General features: G+C 41.9%; 2 protein-coding genes and 1 pseudogene across 2 annotated transcripts in view; 1 reads left to right on the top strand and 2 right to left on the bottom strand.

Moving 5' to 3' along the window:
* The window catches only part of LOC112806782 (uncharacterized), a 293,799-nt gene extending 287,403 nt beyond the window's left edge, over nt 1-6,396 (bottom strand). Inside the window, 1 exon segment of the mRNA XM_073889089.1 lies at nt 5,944-6,396. Coding sequence (XP_073745190.1) covers nt 5,944-5,958 — 15 coding nt within the window. The 5' untranslated portion in view covers nt 5,959-6,396.
* The window catches only part of LOC112806790 (uncharacterized), a 909,505-nt gene that overhangs the window by 752,486 nt on the left and 134,087 nt on the right, over nt 1-22,932 (top strand). The gene's annotated exons all lie outside the window — the stretch shown is intronic.
* On the bottom strand, nt 22,114-22,576 carry LOC112806795 (polyadenylate-binding protein-interacting protein 2 pseudogene; annotated as a pseudogene).

The following is a 22,932-nucleotide window of genomic DNA, read 5'->3' as shown; positions in this document are numbered from 1 at the left end:
GATACATTCTTTACATTTGTAAGGTTTCTCTCCAGTATGAATTCTCTGATGTTGAGTAATATTTGTGCGTAAAGGTCTTGCCACATTCTTTACATTTGTAAGGTTTCTGTTCAGTGTGAATTCTGTGATGTCTAGTAAATTCAGCCCCTCTCCTTTACCAAGCCAGTGGCTTTTGGGAGACCTTCTTTAGCATTCCCCTGTGAGCTCTCCTGTCATGCCACCTTCTGTACAAACCCTCCAGAGCACTATAATCTTTGTCTCCCCAAACCACGTCTCCAAACTATCTGCGATCTTTGATGTGGCCTCTTCTCTCCTTTTACTTGGGGAGTTTGTTCTGTCAGTCTTTAGACCTATTTCTGGGGTATTTAGGATAATTTGGTAGTTGCCTAGTGGTGTTCACGAGATGTGATAAGCCTAGGGTCCTCCTACTCCACTACTATTTTCCTCTCTTGAGGAATCCTTATTGTTATAAACCTGTTAAAACTCGTACAAATTTTACAAAGTTGGAGAACACAAACCCAACATACAAAAATTAGTTCTGTTTCTACACAACAAAGAACAATTCCCCAAACAGAGACATAATATGGAGTAACTTACTCCAAAATAAAATGCTTGCAATTTCACATAATGGTAGAGTTCAAACCTGGAATAATGAAAACTATAAACTATTGTGCAGGAATTGAAAGAAGAAATAAGTGGACACATATCCAAGTTCTTTCATTGGAATACTTAAAACCACTGAGCTGTCAATAAAACTTAAAGTGATCTACAGATTAATGCAACCTCTATCAAATTTCCAATGTCTTTTTTTTTTTAAGGTTTTATTTATTTATTTGACAGAGAGAGACACAGAGAGAGAGGGAACAGAAGCAGCAGGAGTGGGAGAGGGAGGAGCAAGCTTCCCGCCGAGCAGGGAGCCCGATGTAGGGCTCAATCCCAGGATCCTGGGATCATGACCTGAGCCGAAGGCAGACACTTAACCGACTGAGCCACCCAGGCGCCCCTTAAAATTCCTATTCTGATTTGGATTTTTGGGTGGGGGTCTGAGTACCAACATTTCACAAGTATGCAATTGATGTCAACATTTTTGATTCAAGAGCCACACTTTTAAGTTCTGAAAATAAACGAATAAAATAAATCATGGCTGGTGGCACCTGGATGGCTCATTCAGTTAAACATCTGACTTTGCGGTGCCTGGGTGGCTCAGTTGGTTAAGCGACTGCCTTCGGCTCAGGTCATGATCCCGGAGTCCCGGGATCGAGTCCCGCATCGGGCTCCCTGCTCGGCGGGGAACCTGCTTCTCCCTGTCACCCTCCCCCCTCTCATGTACTCTCTCTCTCTCATTCTCACTCTCTCAAATAAATAAATCTTTAAAAAATAAATAAATAAATAAATAAATAAATAAATCATGGCTGGTGGCACCTGGATGGCTCATTCAGTTAAACATCTGACTTTGCGGTGCCTGGGTGGCTCAGTTGGTTAAGCGACTGCCTTCGGCTCAGGTCATGACCCTGGAATCCCGGGATCAAGTCCCACATCGGGCTCCCTGCTTGGCGGGGAGTCTGCTTCTCCCTCTGACTCTCTTCCCTCTTGTGTTAGCTCTCATTCTCTCTCGCTCAAATAAATAAATAAAATCTTTAAAAAAATAAATAAACATCTGACTTTGGTTCAGGTCATGATCTTAAGGTCATTAGATTGAGCCTGACACAGGCTCTGTGTTCAGCAGGAGGTCTGATGTTCCTCTCCCTCTCCTTCTGCCCCTCCCCCAACTCATGGTGTCTCTCTCTCTAATAAATAAATAAAATCTTTAAAAAAAAAGAAATAATGGATGACTTTGAACATAAAGAATATTGTGGAAATTACAACTTCTAACAGTAAGAACAGACACAATAACTCTTCTTGTTCATTTACTACCCACTCCATAGCATTCTAACACTTTTTCGTAAAGTCACCCATTAATCCACAGTAACCTTCATAAAGAGTAGTATTGTTCTTCATCTTCAAAAGAATACTTTGCAAAACATCAGTAACATTCGAGCATGAGGTTTACCCGATTGTGTGACTTTGAATCTAAGAGGAACACACAGACCACTATACAGAAACCACCATAAAAGAAGGTTCAGAAATCCACCCTAACTTTACATGGATGTCACAGGGTAACATATACTCAGAGTATTCTGGAAAATGAACAGCACACCTCATTTAAGGCATACTGCTACAAAATAAGTACTACAGACATGAAGACAGTAATAGAATAATGGAAGAGTGTGATATAGACGTGTATTTCTCTAATGTTAATGTGTATGACAATGAACTGAAGACCTTGTTAAAATTAATATTCTGGTTAAAACTGACATATTGGAGTGTCTGGATGGCTCAGTCGGTTGGGCGTCAGACTCTTGGCTCCGGTCATGATCTCAGGGTGGTGGGAATGAGCCCCACTCGGGTGCAGAGCTGAGTCTCTTGTCCCTCTCCCTCCCTTTCTACCCCTCCCTGCCCACCCCAGCTGCATGCACATGCATTCTCTCTAAAATAAATAAATAAAATCTTTTTTAAAAATTCATATTCTGATTTGGATCTTTGCATGGGGTCTGATTTTCTACATTTCACAAGTGTGCAACTGATGTCAAACTTTCAGAATATATGCTCCAGACAATGCAGAGTTTCAAAAGTTTCCTAAACATGGGGCGCCTGGGTGGCTCAGTTGGTTAAGCGACTGCCTTTGGCTCGGGTCATGATCCTGGAGTCCCGGGATCGAGTCCCACATGGGGCTCCCTGCTCAATGGGGAGTCTGCTTCTCTCTCGGACCCTCTTCCCTCTTGTGCTCTCTATCTCTCATTCTCTCTCTCTCAAATAAATAAAATCTTTAAAAAAAAAAAAAAAGTTTCCTAAACATGGGGAGAAGGATAAAAGAGGTGAGCCTGGAGCCCTTCCCTCCCTTCACTTGTCATTCAAGCCAACTCCACCCCTGCACGACAAACTTGACCAGTCACTCTTCTCTGGACCTCCCTTTATTTAACCTTCTACAAGTCACCACGAAAAACATATTTACGGAAATAGCTCCCTCTTTGACAAGTAATGTAGGTACAATCTGGTTTGGGTTGCAAGGCTGGATTTCTTAGCTTGGAACCCACTGAATCTGTAGGCTTTATAAACATCAAGTTTCCCTTACACTGTCACTAATTCCTGGGCCTTCAAGCTACAGGATCTCTTCCATTTTCTTTTTTCAAAGATTTTATTTATTTATTTTTAAAGATTTTTTTTTTATTCATTTATTTGAGAGAGAATGAGAGAGAGAGCGAGCACATGAGAGGGGGGAGGGTCAGAGGGAGAAGCAGACCCCCCGCTGAGCAGGGAGCCCGATGCGGGACTCGATCCAGGGACTCCAGGATCATGACCTGAGCCGAAGGCAGTCACCTAACCAACTGAGCCACCCAGGCGCCCAAGATTTTATTTATTTATTTGACAGAGAGAGACACAGCGAGAGAGGGAACACAAGCAGGGGGAGTGGGAGAGGGAGAAGCAGGCTTCCCGCGGAGCAGGGAGCCCGATGCGGGGCTCGATCCCAGGACCCTGGGATCATGACCTGAGCCGAAGGCAAACCCTCAATGACTGAGCCACCCAGGCGCCCCTCTTCTATTTTCAACTCAGGCTTCCTCCTAAAAACTGACTTTGCCCAAAATGAATGCAAATACAAAAACCAGTTGCACTTTCTGCTATCCCCAAATGAACCCACCTGTACACAAAAGCCTTCACGATCCATGTGGCCATTTCTATGTATACGTTAGTGGTGAGAGATGAGAGAGCACACTCCAGGGAAAGGTACTGAAGAAGCTCTCACAGAAAGGACTGTTCTTCTAGGTATCTCATGGCTGCTCAGCCTGTGAGGACCACAGGCTCTTGTATGTCTTCCCACCCAGTTCCTCACCCTGCTGGGCACTTTCCTCTTTCCCACGTCCTCTCACTTCTACAGTAAGTAGTTAACCTTGATCTCTACTGTGATATGGAGCAATTTGCTTTCCTAAGTCTTTATCCTGCTAGGAATACCTAGGATTAGCTTGATTTGGAGAGTAGGTTCGCCTTCTTGACCTACAACTTCTTAAGTAGTTTAACCTATATGGCTATAGGGCGCCTGGGTGGCTCAGTCGGTGAAGCGACTGCCTTCGGCTCAGGTCATGGTCCTGGAGTCCCGGGATCGAGTCCCGCATCGGGCTCCCTGCTCAGCGGTGAGTCGGCTTCTCCCTCTGACCCTCTTCCCTCTCGTGCTCTCTGTCTCTCATTCTCTCTCTCTCTCAAATAAATAAAATCTTTAAAAAATAACCTATATAGCTATAAGCTTATCAGTATCTATTTTGCTTTCTTTCCTATTAAAGTATACTTGACATACAATGTTACATTAGTTCACGTGAAAAACATGGTAATTTGACAACTGTATATGTTCTATGCTCACTGCAAGTGAGCAACCATCTGTCACCATAAAATGCTATTATACTACCATTGAATGTATTTCCTATGTTGTATCATATCCCCTATGACTTATTAATTCCATAACTGGAAGCCTGTACTTCCCAGTCCCATTTCCCCATTTTGCCCATCATCCTTCTCCATTCCACTCCGGTAACCATGGTCTTTATGGTCTCTTTCTGATTTTTTTTTGTTTCTTGACATTTGTGACAATGTGGATAGACCCAGAAGGTATTATTGCTATTTGAAATAAGTCAAAGAATTCACATATATATAACATCAAAACTAAAAACAAATGAACAAGAGTAGAAACAGACCCATAAATATCGATTTTGTTTTGAATAAAGTCCATGGATAATCTTGAGGACTATAAAAATTCCAAGATTACACACATTTTCTCATGTAACAAGCTGGCCTCTCACAATTTTCCAATCCTGGCAGAAGACAGGAGGCTCTTAGCAACGTGCAAAGTATGTTATGGCTCATGACACAGTAAAAACCATAAACTTCATCACACTAATTTCACTTGCCAGCTCCCCACCCCAAACTGATACAGGTAGATGCTGCACATGCAGTGGTTTTCTGTCCCATCTGTAGACCCTGAGCACAAGAAGCCCCAATAGCTTAAAGGTACATCCTGCATATCTGCCAATCCATTGCCATGGAACGAGACATTGGTTTTCCTGAAATATATTGGGGGGTGGAACTCTTTCAGAAAGGCTACTGGGGAAGTTATTTTTTTATTTTAATTTTAATTTTAGTTAGAGATTTATATTTTAGAGAGAGGAGGGGAGGGGCAGGGGAGAGGGAGAGAGAATCTCGAACAGATTTGCCTCTGAATGCAGAGCCAGAAATGGGGCTCCATTCTAGGACCCTGAGATCACGACCTGATCAGAAATCAAGAGTCCAACACTTAACTGACTGAGCCCACCCAGGTGCCCCTCTATTATATTTTAAATAGAACACCTTTTTCACATTCTAAAGAACAAGACTCACACGCACCTATTTGCAGCCCGAAAACTTTGGGAGTTATTCTGGACCTCATACCCATCATGCACGTTTGTGCATTTTCTTACTTCTGGGCTACAGAGAGTTGATAAAGTATCCAGGTGGGATCTAAATGATGTTTTCCTTCACTGAAATCCCAGGAACAGACCTCATCAGCAATAGGAATCTTGGACTCAACACCTTCCCCTGTCGTTCTGTCACCAAGGATTATTTTCAATACTTGCAGGACTTTAATTCAAAGTGACAAATATTGATGGCCTCTTGGAAGCCAGGTTGGAGAAAAGGGAGAAGGCTCTGGGATATAGGGAAGTGTTCTCAAATCCTCGCCTTGAGTATCACTTCTGAAAAGACTTTAAAAATAGGTGAAAACATGAGGCAGAAACATAAGAACTAGAGGAATCAGCATTTACAATTTCAGGAATTTCAGGAGAAAACCATGACATGGCCTCTGACTTGGGGCACCAGGCTTACCTGAGAACTAGCCATTTCTTCTTTCACCTCATCCTCCAGATTTCTTTCTCACAAGCTTTTTGTAGAGAAATCACAGCTGCCATCACGAGAAAATGCCATTAAAGCCACCAATAGAAACTCTTCATCTGTAAACCGCTCACCTGAAGACAGGATCCTGAAATGCTGCAAAGTCCTAACTTCCTAGTCCGTTTTGTCAGTAGCTCCTACTTGAAGACCAATCCCTAACTTTCCCTTCTCCGCTTTCAGGGGGCCTTCCCTCCCACAGATGCCCACAAATTCAGCTAGAGCACAGGAACTATGTGCTGCATGGACCTGACCCACCCCAACTCACGTAGCAGAGACCCTGTTACCTCTCCTTGAGCCAAAGTCGGCTCTCAACTCTCGCAAAATAACAGGAAGCCCTCGTGCTTAAAGCTGGCCTCACTTAGAATCACCGGGAGCCCTTAATTAACACTGTTGTTTTCACCCAAACCAATTGACAGAATCTGAGGCAGAGGGCACCTGTGATGATCATCTTTGAAACTCCACACGTGATCTGCCTTCGGCTCCGGTCATGATGCTCCGGGGAGCACTTGGGGAGGTGATCAGGCAAAGCACAGTAACCAAGGCTGTGGTTGTGAGCAGATTTAGATCCATGCCTTCTCCACTGATCAGGGTTTCTGGAGACTGACACTTTCTCCCTCTTTCTGCTACACAGAGGGAGACACCCTTATAAATGGAGCTTTCCCATATAAATACAAACGTCTATCACAAAGGAAATATATACTGTGTTTCAGAGCTTTTCCTGTATTCCTAGATTCCCAAACATTTATTTTCATAACTGCCACACAGTTTTGCAAAGTGCATGTAATTTTTACCCTCCCATCAGCAATATGAGAATTCTAATTCATCAACATTCTCATTGAAATTCGGTGCTTTATCTTTTTTCTTTATTTTACCCATTCTAGAAAATGTTGACTGGTTTCTCACTGTAAAATATGAAGTGGTCTTCCTGTTGTTGTCAAGGTGACTGAAACGGAAACCACTTAAAAGCATCAACTTGAATAAAAACCAAAATGGCTGCGTTTAAGTCTTCAGTGAGACTCCATTTCAAACTAAATAAGCTTTTTTCTCACCTCTGCAAACCTCCCTTCCTACCTTCTGAGCCTGTTTTAGGAACCTGGTTCCACCCTGACAACGTGATGAACAGGGCTGGCAACACAGACAGAGTTCCTGTGGAAACCGGCTAGATCCTGCATTTCCCTACAGAAGCCCAGCGCCTTCCTCTGGGTGGGCTTGCGGTTTTGAAGGCCCTGACCTGCTGCAGCCTCCTTTGGTGACAAAGCAATAAAACTACTGTCCCTCTTTGTCCCCCACTCTGTGTTCCTGTTATATTTTGGATCTGAAGCACAGAGGTCAGTTTCTTTTTTTTTCATTCAATAAATTAACATATAGTGTATTACTAGTTTCAGTGGTAGAGTTTAGTGATTCATCAGTTGCATACAACATCAAGTGCCCTTTACATCATGTGCCTTCCTTAATGCCCATCACCCATTACCCCATCCCCCACCCACTTCCCCTCTAGCAACCTTCAATTTGTTTGCTATAGTTATGAGTCTCTTATGGTTTGTCTGCCTCTCTGATTTTCTATTTTATTTTTCCCTCCCTTCTCCTATGATCCTGTTTTGTTTCTTTTTAAGATTTTTTATTTATCAGAGAGAGAGAGACAGAGGCAGGCAGAGGAAGAAGCAGGCTCCTTGCTCAGCAAGGAGCCCAATGTGGGACTCTATCCCAGGACCCTGGGATCATGACCTGAGCCAAAGGCAGCCGCTTAACCGACGGAGCCACCCAGGCATCCCTCCTGTTTTGCTTCTTAAATTCCACATATGAGTGAAATCATAGGATAATTATCTCTTTTTTTTTTAAGATTTTATTTATTTTTCTGACAGAGAGAGAGACAGCGAGAGAGGGAACACAAGCAGGGGGAGTGGAGAGGGAGAAGCAGGCTTCCCGCCTAGCGGGGAGCCCGATGCGGGGCTCGATCCCAGGACTCTGGGACCATGACCTGAGCCAAAGGCAGATGCCCAATGACTGAGCCACCCAGGTGCCCCGGAAAATTATCTTTCTGATTGACTTATTTCTCTTAGCATAATACCCTGTAGTTCCATCCACATCATTGCAAATGATAAGATTTCATTTTTCTGACGGCTGAGTAATATTCCATTGTATATATAACAACATCTTCTTTACCCGTTCAGCTGTCACTGCATATCTGGACTCTTTCCATATTTTGGCTATTGGGGACATTGCTCCTGGAAACATTGGGTTGCAGGAGCCTCTTTGGATTACTATGATTGTATCCTTTGGGGAAATACAGAGTAATGCAATTGCTGGGTCATAGGGTAGCTCTATTTTCAACTTCTTGAGGAGCCTCCCTACTGTTTTCCAGAGTGGCTGCACCAGCTTGCATTCCCACCAACAGTGTAGGAGGGTTTCCATTCCTCTGCATCCTCACCAACATCTGTTGTTTCCTGACTTGTTAGTTTTACGCATTCTGACTGGTGTGAGGTGGTATCTCATTGTGGTTTTGATTTGTATTTCTCTGATGCTTGGTGATGTTGAGCGTTTTTTCATCTGTCTTTTGGCCATTTGTATGTCTTCTTTGGAGAAATATCTGTTCATGTCTTTTGCCCTTTTCTTGATTGGATTATTTGTTCTTTGGGTGTTGAGTTTGATAAGTTCTTTATAGATTTTGCATACTAGTCCTTTATCTGATTAAGACATTTGCAAATATCTTCTCCCATTCTCTCCTTTGTCTCTTGGTTTTGTCAACTGTTTCCTTTGCTGTGCAAAAGCTTTTTATCTTGATGAAGTCCCAATAGTTCATTTTTGCCCTTGCTTCCCATGACTTTGGCGATGTGTCTAGGAAGAAGTTGCTAGTACTATGTTGAACAATAGTAGTGAAATTGGACATCCCTGTAGTGTTCCTGACCTTAGGGGGAAAGTTCTCAGTTTTTCATCATTAAGCATGATATTCGCTGCGGGATTTTAATATATGGCTTTTAGGATATTGAGGTATTTTCCTTCTATCCCCACACTGCAGAGATTGTTTATCAAGAAAGGATCCTGTATTTTGTCAGATGCTTTTTCTGCATCGATTAAGAGGATCATATGGTTCTTGTCCTTTCTTCTATTAATGTGGTGTATCACATTGATTGATTTGTGGATATTGAACCACCCTTGCAGCCCAGAAGTAAATCCCACTTGGTCATGGTAAATAAACCTTTTAAGGTATTGTTGGATCATAGTGGCTAGTGTATTGGTGAGAATGTTTGCATCCATGTCCATTAGGGATATTGGTCTGTAATTCTCATTTTTAGTGGGGTCTTTGTTTGATTTGGGGATCAAGGTAATATTGCTGACCTCATTGAATGAGTTTGGTTTAACTGACTGAGCCACCCGGCACCCCTCACTGAATGAGTCTGGAAGTTTTCCTTTCATTACTATTTTTTGAAATAGCTTCAGAAGAATACGAATTAGTTCTTCTTGAAATGTTTGGTAGAATTCCACTGGGAGGCCCTCTAGTCCTGGATTTCTGTTTGTTGGGAGATTTTTTTTTTTTTAAAGATTTTATTTATTTACCTGAGAGAGAGCATGAGAGGGAAGAGGGTCAGAGGGAGAAGCAGACCCCCCGCTGAGCAGGGAGCCCGATGTGGGACTCGATCCCGGGACTCCAGGATCATGACCCGAGCCGAAGGCAGTCGCCCAACCAACTGAGCCACCCAGGCGCCCCTGTTGGGAGATTTTTGATTACTGCTTCAATTTCTTTGCTGGTTATGGTGTTCTGTTTCTTCTTTTTCAGTTTTGATAGGTTATATGTTTCTAGGAATGCATCCATTTCTTCCAGATTGCCTAATTTGTTGACATATATTGCTCATAAAATGTTCTCTTTTTTTTTGCTCATAATGTTATAATTGTATTTCTTCAGTTTTGGTTGTGATCTCTCCTCCTTCATTTATGATTTTATTTATTTGGGTCCTTTCTCTTTTCTTTTTGAGAAGTCCGGCTAAGGGTTTATCGATCTTATTAAATCTTTCAAAGAACCAGCTCCATTTTCATTGATCTGTTCTACTCTTCTTTTGCTTTCTATTTCATTGATTTCTGCTCTAATCTTTATTATTTCTCTTCTCCTTCTGGATTTGGGGTTTATTTGCTGTTCTTTCTCCAGCTCCTTAGGTGTAAGATTAGGCTGTGTATTTGAGACTTCTCTTGTTTCTTGGTAAAGAATTGCATTGCTAAATAGTTCCCTTTACCTTTGCTACAACCCAATGTTCTGAACAGTTATATTTTTTATTTTCATTTGTTTCATGATTTTTTTTAAATTCTTCTTTAATTTCTGGGTTGACCTATTCATTCTTTAGTATGAATGAATATTTCACTAGTCACTCTTTAACCTTCAAGTGTTTGTGTTCCTTCCAAGTTTTCTCTTGTGATTGAGTTCAAGTTTTAAAGCCTTGTTCTCTGAAAATATGCACGGAATAAGTCCAATATTTTGGTACCAGTTGAGACCTGATTTGTCAAACAGTATGTGATCTATTCTGGAGAATGTTCCATGCAAACACAAGAAGAATGTTTATTCTGTTGCTTTAGGATGAAATTCTCTGAATATATCTCTGGAGTCCGTCTGGTCCAGTGTGTCATTCAAAGCCCTGTTTCCTTGTTGATCTTCTGCTTAGATGTCTGTCCATTGCTGTGAGTGGTGGTTGAAGTTCACTACTATTATCGTATCATCAATGTGTTTCCTTTATTATTAATTGGTTTATACAATTGGCTGCTCCCAAGTTAGGGGCATAAATATTTACAGTTGTTAGATCTTCTTGTTGGATAGACCCTTTTATTATGATATAGTGTCCTTCTTCACCTTTTATTAGTCTTTGGTTTAAAATCTAGTTTGATATAAGGATTGCTACTCCAGCTTTCTTTTAATGTCCATTAGTATGATAAATCGTGCTCCACCCCCTCACTTTCAATCTGGATGTGTCTTTCACTCTAACATCAGTCTCTTGGAAGGAGCATATCAATGGGTCTTGTTTTGTTTTTTTTTAATCCAATCTGATGCCCTATGCCTTTTGATTGGAGCATTTATTCCATTCACATTCAGAGTAATTATGGAAAGACATGAATTTAGCGCCATTGTATTATCTATAAAGTCGCTGTTTTGTATATTGTCTCTGTTCCTTTCTGATCTTTCTTCTTTTGGACTCTCTCTCTGCTCAAATGATCGCCCTTAATATTTCTTGCAGGCCTGGTTTAGTGATCACAAATTCCTTTAGTTTTTGTTTGTCCTGGCAGCTCTTGATCTCTCCTATTCCTAATGTCAGCCTTGCTGTATAAAGTATTCTTAGCTGCAGATTTTTCTCATTTAGCACATTGACTATAACATGCCAGTCCTTTCTTGCCTGCCAGAAAGTGTCTGTGAACCTGTCTGTTGCCAGCCTTCTCTTTTCACCCTTGTAGGTTACTGACCTCTTGTCTGGAGCTGCTTTCAGGATTTTCTCTTTATCTCTGATCTTTGCAAGTATCGCTATTTTATGTCAACCTGTTGACTTATTTTTACTGATTTTGAGGGGGGTTCTTGGTGCTTCCTGGACTTGAATGCCTATATCCTTTCCCAGATTGGGTAAGTTTTCAGCTATAATTTGTTCAAATAAACCTTCCCGCGCCCCCTCCCCTGCTCTTCCTCTGGGATCCCAATTATACTAATATTGCTTTACTTCGTGGTATCACTGATCTCTTGAATCCTCACTTTGTGATCCAGTAGTTATCTTTTTCTCGGCTTCCTTATTCTCCATTTTGTCTTCTATATCACTGACGCTCTCTTCTGCCTCACTTGTCATAGCAGTTAGGGCCTCCTTTTTTTATTACATCTCAGTAATAGCCTTTTAGATTTCGACTTGATTAGATTTTGGTTCTTTTATTTCTCCAGTAGGGGGATTTTCTATTGTCTTTTTGCTTTTTTGAAGCCCAGCTAGTATCTTTATAGTCGTTGATTTGAATTCTAGTTCTAACTGTGTACTTATATCCATATTGATTAAATCCATGGTAGTGAGTACTGCCCCTTGTTATTTCTTTTGGGGTGAGTTTTTCCATCTTGTCATTATGTCCAGAAAAGAATAGATGAATGAGGGAAAAATACAAAAATAGCAACAATGACACTAGAAAAAATATACACTAATCAGAAGAGAACAGAAACAAACAAAAAAAAAAAAGGAGAGAGAAAATAAAATCAAACAAGAAGTAGAACACAACTAGATCTGGAAACTAGATCCTGGGTGTATTTTGGTTGGCTTGGTAGAAGAAACTAGATCCCAAAATAGGAAAAAAAGAAAAACATATATATATATATATATATATATATATATATATATATATATATATGAAAATAAAATTGAATACAATGAAAGGAAGTCAAAAATGAAAAAGGTATATAAAATATAAATGTAAAAATGAAAATTGAAAATGACTTAAAAATAATTGATAAAAAAATAACTGAAAAAAATATAAAACTGAAAGACTAAAGAAAAATGAGAAAAATCCACAAATGCTATATACTGTTTTTTCCCAAAAACTGGAGTTTTGGATTTCTCTATGATCAGTATATGTGGTAAAAGAGGAAGTTCTTGCTGGTCTTCTTGCGGAGGGTCCTGTTGCACTGATTCTCAGGTGTCTATTGGATGGAATTGCACTGCCCTTGCCAGGGGGCCAGGCTCAGTGGAGGTGGCTCTGGATTGTACTATATTGCTGTTTTGATGCCTGAAGGCTTTCAGCACCATTGGGGAGGATGAAAATGGCGATGTCCCAATCTCTAGCCCCAGATCTGAAAGTTTGTGGCTCCCCACAGAAAAGCAATCACTCCCTGTCTCCCTGGTTTCCATTCGAATTCTGTGTTCACCCAGCCTGTGACCAAGCATTTTTTACTCAGGCATGTGAGCCCATTTCAAGTCTCCAAACATTACAGCCTTCTGAGGCATGGACCTGCATGCACTGTTCCTCCTGAGGTAAGGAGGGGGGTCTCGCCGTAATTCAACCTCTTGCTGGTCCCCTGCTTGGAGAGTAGTCACCCACTGTGCAGCAGTTCTTGGTTTTTGTCAACACCGAGCAGAACGCTGCTGCCTGGACTCGCTCTTTTTAGCCAACTTCCCCACTCCAATGCTTTGGAACTCGGCCACACTCAAGTACCCCTGTTCTTTGTGTGACCCCAGGGATCCTGAGACCACACTGTCCCACCTGGGATTCCTTGCCTCTTTGCCACCTGAGCACCTTCCAGGCAGACTTCTAAAAGTTTCAATTTGTACTCTGCTGCTTATAGCACATTCTGGGACCCAGCTTCTTGAGGCTCCATCCTCCTGCAGTTTATCTTCCAATAATTTGCCTCCAGATTCACTTCTCCTCACCTCCTACCTTGCAAAAAGTGGTCGCTTCACTATTTGTAGCAATTCTTTTATCAGGTCTCTGGGTGATTTGGCAGGTTTTCAGAATGATTTGATAACTATCTGGCTGAATTCCAGGAACCAGACAAAATTACGACAAATTACAAAATTACTACTCCCCTGCTATCATAATTCCTCCTCCCCCCAGGTCAGTTTATACAATAAAATGAATGTGGAGGCCTCCATTCTCAATTCTTTGGATGGTCTAATAATTAACCTTATGTAAGACAGACTCACAACAAACAAACAAACAAACAAATAAAGGGAACCTCAAAGACATGAGGCTCAAAGACAGGGCTTACATGCCACCATGACTTAAGGAGAAAGTAGAGCTTTAGAATTTCAAACAAGGGGATGCATATTCACAGGAAAAAGGAAAGAGCAAGTATATGTCAAAAAATGGTTTGCCTCTCCAGGCAGGCAACTTTTTATGGTATGAAAAGTTAATCTCTGGCATTAGCTCTCTTCCTGATAGAGTTCCCCAACTAATTTATTCTTGGTATATATATCAGACTCACAAAAGAAGGGAATAAATTCCCTTGGCAGCAACAGAATACACCAAGAAAACACTTTTTAAAAGTTACTTAGAAGCCATGCCTCGGCCCCTCTGGCCAGCTTAGCTGTCTTCAAATTTTAGTAAACACCTTTAGCCTTCATGATTGATGAACTAAAACTTTCTTTGTACATCTATACATCATGCATTGTTTCCTAGAAAGCCTGATAATCAAACCTTCTGGCACAATCTCCCGCTGAGGCAGCCATGCACAACTTCTGAGCACCTCCATAACATCTGTAGATGGCACCACTGAGTCTGCAGGCAATCAAGAAGTACAGACTACCCTGCCCTACTACTGATTAACTGCCCTCAAGTTCCTTTAAAAAAATGTGAGGGCAAGGCAGAAAACTTGCAGTTGGTTTTGGACATGAGTCTGTTTTTTCCCCAAGTGGCTGGCCTCCTGAATAAAGCTCATATGCCTTTCCAATCAAAAATTGTGCCTTGACTATTGGATTTTTGAAGGGCCAGCAGTGGAACATGGGTTTTTTCCATAACAAAATTGTGGAATCATTGACCACATTGGTAAGAATTTTTGAGATATTTTATGATGCAAGTTAGTAAGTTTATTCAAGTAACACAGGGACAGGACTTGTCCTCAGGAAGAGCTACACTTTTTGTTTTTTTACTTTTTTCTAAGGATCTTATTTATTTGAAGGGTAGGGGCAGAGGGCCCACAAGTGTGTGTGTGGTGGGGGGGGCAGAGTCAGAAGGAAAGGAAGAAGCAGATTCCACGCTGAGCAGCGAGCCTGAGAGAGATGCATCCCGGGAACCCGAGATCATGACTAGAGCGGAAGTAAGACACTTAACTGACTGAGCCAACCAAGCGCCCCAAGAGCGACAATTTTAATGTTTGAAGCAGGTGGTTATATGCTCGGTGCTTGAGGGGGTGGGGTTGTGCATGGAGTATTAGATCATAAATGTTTCATCAAATTTCTTTTTGCTTTTTCTTTTTAAAGATTTTATTTATTTGACAGAGAGAGAGAGATCACAAGCAGGGGGAGTGGCAGAAGGAGAGAGAGAAGCAGGCCCCCCGCGGAGTAGGGAACCTGAGGAGGGACTCGATCCCAAGACCCTGGGATCATGACCTGAGCCCAAGGCAGTTGCTCAACCAACTGAGCCACCCAGGCGCCCCTCATCAAATTATTTTTTAAGGATTTATTTTAGAGATGGAGTGAGAGCGGGGGGAGGGCAGAGGGAGAGGAGAGACAGTCTCATGCAGACACTGTGCTGAGCTGGAAGCCCAACACAGGGTTCATTCCGCCATACTGAGATCATGACCTGAGGCGATATCGTACCTCGGCCACTTAACAGACTGAGGCACCCCAGCACCCCTCCTCAGATCTATACTCATGAACCTACTTCTGCAAAATTCCTAAGGTGCGGGTGCCTGGGTGGCTCAGTTGGTTAAGCGACTGCCTTCGGCTCAGGCCATGATCCTGGAGTCCCGGGATCGAGTCCCGCATCGGGCTCCCTGCTCAGCAGGGAGTCTGCTTCTCCCTCTGACCCTCCCCCCTCTCCTGTGCTCTCTCTCTCTCTCATTCTCTCTCTCAAATAAATAAATAAAATCTTAAAGAAAAAAGAAAACAAACCAGAATATATTTAAAAAAAAAAAATTCCTAAGGTGCTTATCATTCAGTTCAATTTTTTTTTTTTTAAGATTTTATTTATTTATTTGAGAGAGAGAGAATGAGAGAGAGAGAGCACGAGAGGGAAGAGGGTCAGAGGGAGAAGCAGACTCGCCGCTGAGCAGGGAGCCCGATGCGGGACTCGATCCCGGGACTCCAGGATCATGACCTGAGCCGAAGGCAGGCGCTTAACCAACTGAGCCACCCAGGCGCCCCCATTCAGTTCAATATTAACTATTGGTGAGATGTACAGGACTCATTAGACCATTTAAAAATGTAGAAATCTGCACGTATTTGATCCTTTTTTTTTTTAAAGATTTATTTATTTATTTTGAGAGAGTGAGAATGAGAGAGAGAGAGAGAGTACGTGAGTGGGGGGAGGGTCGGAGGGAGAAGCAGACTCCCCGCCGAGCAGGGAGCCCAATGCGGGACTCGATCCCGGGACTCCAGGATCATGACCTGAGCTGAAGGCAGTCGCGTAACCGACTGAGCCACCCAGGCGCCCCACGTATTTGATCCTTGTCAAAACTATGCAGGCTAGGTCAGCCTCCTGGGCTAAAATGAACATTTTTCTGTTTCTATTTCTTATCCTTTCACCAATGACCAATTTTTTGTCCTTAAATTTTTTACTCTTGGCTTTTCAAGTTTTTATTTAAATTCCAGTTACTTAAGTTCCAGCCACCTGGGTAGCTCAGTCAGTTAAGCGTCTGCCTTTGGCTCAGGTCATGGTCCCGGGGTCCTGGGATCAAGCCCCGCATCAGGCTCCCCGCTCCGTGGGAGACCTGCTTCTCCCTCTCCCGCTCCCCCTGCTTGTGTTCCCTCTCTCGCTGTGTCTCTGTGTCAAGTAAATAAATAAAATCTTTAAAAAAAATAAATTCCAGTTAACATATAGTGTTAATATTAGTTTCATGAGTAGAATTTAATGATTTATCACTTATATACAAAACCCAGTGCTCATCACAAGTGCCCTCCTTAACACCCATCACCTACCTCCCTCATCTGAACCTCGCCTCCAACAACCCTGTTTGTTCTCTGTAGTTAAGAGTCTGTTTTGTGCTTTCCCTACCATTTGTCCCATGTTCATTTGTTTCATTTCTTAATTTCCACATGAATGAACTCATAAGGTATTTGTCTTCCTCTGACTGACTTATGTCACTTAGCATTATACATTGGCCCCATCCATGTCACTGCAAATGGCAAGATTTCATTATTTATACCTGAGTAATATTGCATTGTATATATTGGTCCTTCAATCTTTAAGGTTGTCGAAGGTGAAGTCTTCATCTTTTGTAACTTCTTGTAATTTCCAATATATCAAGATATTTATATTAAGCTTTCAGAGCTTCAGGAAAAAGGCAGTTTTAGGGGCGCCTGGGTGGCTCATTTGTTAAGCGTCTGCCTTCAGCTCGGGTCATGATCCCCGGGTCCTGGGATCGAGCCCTGCGTCGGGCTCCCTGCTCAGCAGAAGCCTGCTTCTCCATCTCCCACTCCCCCTGCTTGTGTTCCCTCTCTCGCTGTGTCTCTCTCTGTCAAATAAATAAACAAAATCTTAAAAAAAAAAAAAAAGGCAGTTTTAGTTCTCACACAATTTCAGGTCAGAAGGGTGGGAGAAAAATGAGGTTTGGGGATTTGTAGCGGTCAATAGATGACACTAGAAGAAATCAGAATCTAGTCCACATTATAATGAATACTATTAAAATCTTTTATCTACAAACATGTTATTGAAACATATTTTTCCCTATAATCATACCAAACATACTAAATTAATATTAATTTCATTGAAAATAAATCTAGTTGAAGGAAGAAAACTTGGCCTGATTATTTACATAGTGCACCAGGAAGAAAGGTTTGATGGATAGATCAGTTTTGTTGAACGTTTCATAACGAATCTCTATACTGAACTTTTAATAGCTTCTCCAGGCCAGAAGCCAAGCCAAATATATGTCGCCAGACATTGCCTGTGGTATCGATAGATTTGGGTGAATTTCGCTCTTCTTGAGGTCCCCCAGATAACCAGGTTCCTCCACCTCTTAGGAAATGATCTTGGGGCACCGAGGGGGTTCAAGTCAGTTAAGTGTCTGCCTGCGGCTCAGGTCGCGATCCCAGGGTCCTGGGCTGGAACCCTAGGGTAAGCTCCCTGCTCTGCAGGGAGCCTGCTTGTCTCACTCCCCGACCCACACTCGTGCTCACTTGGGCTTTCTCTCGAATGAATAAAATCTTCAAAAAAACCCCCAAAAAACCTTGGTTATATAACAGTATTTCTAATGATTTCTTGTCATATGGATAACAGATTCTTATGAAATTATGCATATACATGTGATGGCATAAAAAATTAAGAATAGTTACTGAGAATTTCTGAATTTGGGAGGAATCAGAAAGGGAGAAAAGATGAATGTTTCGATTTGTTTACAAAGGTGTATTTTGTATAAATACTCCAAGTCAGTCGACCAAAGACAAAAAGTCTCTTAAATCTGTAAAAAAACAAAACATTTTCTAAGGTTTTTGTTTGCATTTCACTTAAGCACACAAGGTAACATTTGTTTTAGGTTTATAATAGCGATTGTACAATTCCATATAACACCCAGTGCTCATCATAAGGACAATCCTTAGTCCCCATCACTTATTTAAGGCATCCATCTACCCACATCCACTCTGGCAACCATCAGATTGTTCTCTAAAGAGTCTGTTTCTTGATTTACCTCTCCATTTCTTTTTTTCTTTCCCATTGCTCACTTGTTTTGATTTCTGAATTCCAAGTCTGAGTGAAATCATATGGGATTTGACTTTCTCTGACTTCTCTCATTTAGCAGAAGACTCTCTAGCTCCATGTTGTGGAAATGCCAAGATTTCATTAATTATAGGTTGATAAATATTCCCTACTATATATATCCCACATCTTTATTCATTCTGTAGTCAGTGAACACTTGTGCTGGACTGTTTGAACAGAAATGCTTCCCTCCTCTGTTGAACTGCTCCTCCAACAAATCCCTGCCATGGACAGAGCCAGAGCACAGGACTATACTCATGACACTGACTCAAGGGAGGAAGGTCCTGCACAGCAGTACATCACCTTCCCTGAACTGTCACCCAACTACAGTGGATCTAACCTTGATTGGGGTTATATACCTGGGTTACTACTGTGTATGTGCAAGCACAGCACATGCCTTCCTGATCCTATTCCACTCTCCAGAAAACTTCATCTTGAACATCTATTCTGCCATGTGACATTTTTAAAGCTCTGCACAAATAACTGCACTGCATCATCCAATACCCTCATCCATCACTTGCCACTGATCCAGGCCTGGGGAAACTCAGTAATCATTAACATCCAACATCACTAGTCCTCAGTTAAGACACAGGAATTCAATCAATTATTGAAGATGAAGTAGGACTTCGCTACTCCTTAGAAACCCATCACCTTTGCCAATTCCTTTTCCCTGTTATAGGCATTCATCCAATGATACCACGAAGAGCTGCCCTGTGGCTTTGTACTGACTAAAGGGAGCCACCTCCGGTTTCCTCACCACATTGGGAGAATTCTTCACATTTTCTTTTAATAGGTCTTATCTGTCTAAAGATGGTGCTTCATCAAGTCTTGCTTAGATTCACGTCACAACCCAGTGTGAATGTCTGAATACCCACTGGCCTTCCATCACTCTAATCTCGAGTGTTTAGTGAGGACATTCTCGGCAAAACACAGGAAAAAAGAACGGTTGTGATGCCTTTGTACCTGTAAATATAATGAGGAAAAATAAAACTGGAGAAAAGGAGAAGATATCTTTCTGAATACAGGGAGTCAGTTGTGCACCTTCGGACAGTTGTCCTCCACGTGCTAATTCTTCACCTTATACATTTTCTCTCTCTTACGTGGGCTACCATATCACTCTCATTGGGATAGGTTTCTCTTATTTATGGGTTATCAATTACACACCCAACACAGTCATATGTGCACATATATTTCATATACACATCCAAAAACACCTCCACATATGAAATGGGGCACATATCTTTATTTGGGGCCATGGTGAAGTGCTTCAGAGTCCCAGGACTAAGGACAGACTAGGCCATTCAAACTAAAGCAGGCTTAGGTAAACTGTGTGGGTGTCTTCCCTAAGGGACACAGGAGGGGAACGCTTTGGGACAAAGGAGAGATGGTTGCTTACAAGAATGGAATGAAGATGTCATATCAGCAGTTACATTAACTTGGGACTCTGCAGCGTGTTGTCTTGGGATTCACTAGTGAGAATGGCTGATGTCATTCAAGGCCCCTGCAAAAGTACTGCCTACACCAAAGGGGCGCTAAGTAGCAATAGCATAGAGTACATGAGCAAAAAACTCAACAATACCTCTATATTATATCCCTAATATATCCATAATAATGCCAAGAGTTTTCACAAAGAGAAAATCGTATGACAGACTAGGGGGAAAATAATCACACATCATATAAACCTTAAGATGACTGAGAAAATGGATTCGTAAGTATATTATTCCACACCATTACCCAACAGATGATACCATCAGTTACCTACAACCTTCAATAAAATGAGATGGATTCACATTGGTGGTGGGATAACATGTCCTTCATTACACATCCATGTTAACACGTTAAAAATTATGTTTTGGGGCACCTGGGTGACTCCGTAGGTTAAGCATCTGCCTTCAGCTCAGGTCATAATCCCAGGGTGCTGGGATGAAGCACCAGGTGGGCTCCCCACTCGGTGGGGAGCCTGCTTCTCCCTTTCCCTCTGCCTGCCGCTCCCCCTGCTTGTGCACCTGTGCTCTTTCTCTGTCAAATAAATGAAATCTTTTTTAAAAAGTTGTTTTATTAAAATATATTAAGTTCACACAGAGACTAAGTGATGCATTTCAAATCCACCCATTATCACCTTTCAAAATACAGAATACAAGCTTTAAAAAGCATTCAAGGGCTGCTATCATGATGTGGGAGTAGTCATTTCCATAAACTTCAGGCCTAAGGTCATTCTTAAGAAATGTGTTAGGTACAGCTGTACAGCACTCGGGGGAAGAGTTAGCTATCCTCCCCCGCCCCCAGTTCTACTATTATTTATTTTAATATTTTTGAAAAAAAATAGAATTTTTTTTACAATATTTTCAACTTAAACACTATTCACCCTGAACACATATGGCAGCTTAACCTACCCAAGTATGACGTTTAAGAGGCCAAAACTTCTAGGTTTATTAAAAAAAGTTGTGCTGTTGACTACTGTAGTGACGGTTAAACAAAGCAAGGAAAAGCACCACTCAAATCATGTCACCATTACTTTGTCCGGTTGGATTACGGTGGGTCAAAATGCTGCACTTCACATAGCTATGATGCATTGACTCTTTAGAAGATGCAACTCTCAAATTACATACTTCCTCAGATGTAACACTAGAAGAATTCCCTTTCTTACGTGATAAAATACCATCGAAGTCAGGACTAGTTCTCATCTGATCACTACCTTATAACTTCAGTAAGCCAAAGATATATTTGTCTATAAAGAATTATTTCAAATTAACAAGGCCTTCTTCAGAAAAAGGAGATCCTTGGGGCGCCTGGGTGGCTCAGATGGTTAAGCGTCTGCCTTCGGCTCAGGTCATGATCCCAGGGTCCTGGGATCGAGTCCCACATCGGGCTCCATGCTCGGCGGGGAGCCTGCTTCTCCCTCTGCCTCTCTCTCTCTCTCTCATGAATAAATAAATAAAATCTTTAAAAAAAAAAAAAAGAAAAGAAAAAGGAGATCCTTTTTGTTACAAATGCAAATTTAAGTCTGAACTGAGAAATACGCCTAACAACTAGAACTTCATTTAAATGTACTCAGTTTTGGGGCGCCTGGGTGGCTCAGTTGTTAAGCGTCTGCCTTCGGCTTGGGCCCTGATCTCAGGATCCTGGGATCGAGCCCCGCATCGGGCTCCATGCTCGGCGAGAGGCCTGCTTCTCCCTCTCCCACGCCCCCTGCTTGTGTTCCTGCTCTCGCTGTCTCTGTCAAATAAAATCTTTTAAAAAATAAAATAAAAAATAAATGTACTCATTTTTATAAAGTTTAGACATTAACAAGCATTCACTAACCCTAAGGGACTAGTTTAGCCTCAAAAGACAATTCACTAAGATTTAGAGGTCGTTTTAATTTGGTGATTTGTCACAACTTTACTGGTGCTTCTTTCCTCTCTGTCTTCACATCAAGCCATGGACTTGATTCTATTTTCAGTAAGCGTTTGACAGCTTAATCCTTAGTAACAGTCTCAGCACTTTTTTAAAGATTTTATTTATTTATTTGACAGAGAGAGACACAGTGAGAGAGGGAACACAAGCAGGGGGAGTGAGAGAGGGAGAAGCAGGCTTTCCGCTGAGCAGGGAGCCCGATGCGGGGCTCGATCCTGGGACCCTGGGATCATGACCGGAGCTGAACGCAGACGCTTAATGACTGAGCCACCAGGCGCCCCCAGTCTCAGCACTTTTATTAAGCATGCAAGACTAACAAAACTTTGGCAATGCATAGTGTAACACAGTGACGAGAGCGCTTTTACAATTAAGTCTCCTAATACTGCCTGCACAGTGTGGAAATTGTGCTACATCCACCAAAAGAGGGCCCCATCTACTCAAATATTTTAGTACTTCACCCCAGGAACAAACTCCTTTGCATTTGGATTCAGATTGCTCTTGACCACAGGGTCTTCCAGAGAACAGCCATCACTGATAACAAGGTCATTAAATTGGTCTTGGATTTGGTCCATAGTTTGTGGGAGATCTCGAGCTGGAATAAACTACTCACGTTCTTCTTCGTCCAGCATTTCTTGGAAGCAGCATTCAATAAATTCTTCTTCCCATAACTCCTCTTCTATTTGTCTGTTGAATCCCTCTTCATTTTCCATCCACGTGTACTCTGCAAATGGATCGCCATCTTCATGAGAATGACCATTAATAATCACATCTTCATTGATGATGCTTGGGCTAGTACTGCTGCGACTTGGATCTTTCATGGTTGGCGTTGTTTTAGCCCAGTGCATGGCAGCATGGTCGGCAGCCTACGAATCTCCACAGGGAGCACCCCTTCCCTGTTCTACGTGCGCTTTGCCCAGCGCCTCCCTTCTCCAGTCCAAACAAACCAGCTATCCTCTTTGTGATGTGTGTCAGGATTTCTTCATTTCAACCACATCAGCTCACACTCTTAATGATTACTCTGAAGATATTATCAGTACTTTACTGGACTGTCACCTCTTTTTCCTTAAAGAGCTATTAGTAAAACCTTGTATCTCTAATATTCAGGAAGTTCTTTAGTTTACAATACATGGAGTACCATACAGTTGAACAGCTATTTCATGATAACTCACATCCATG

Source organism: Callorhinus ursinus, unplaced genomic scaffold, assembly GCF_003265705.2.
Source record: "Callorhinus ursinus isolate GAN/ISIS: 27379988/994484 unplaced genomic scaffold, GSC_fseal_2.0 scaffold101, whole genome shotgun sequence".
NCBI lineage: Eukaryota > Metazoa > Chordata > Mammalia > Carnivora > Otariidae > Callorhinus > Callorhinus ursinus.
The sequence above is the reverse complement of the archived record's forward strand: the minus strand, read 5'-3'. Positions and strand labels throughout refer to the sequence as shown.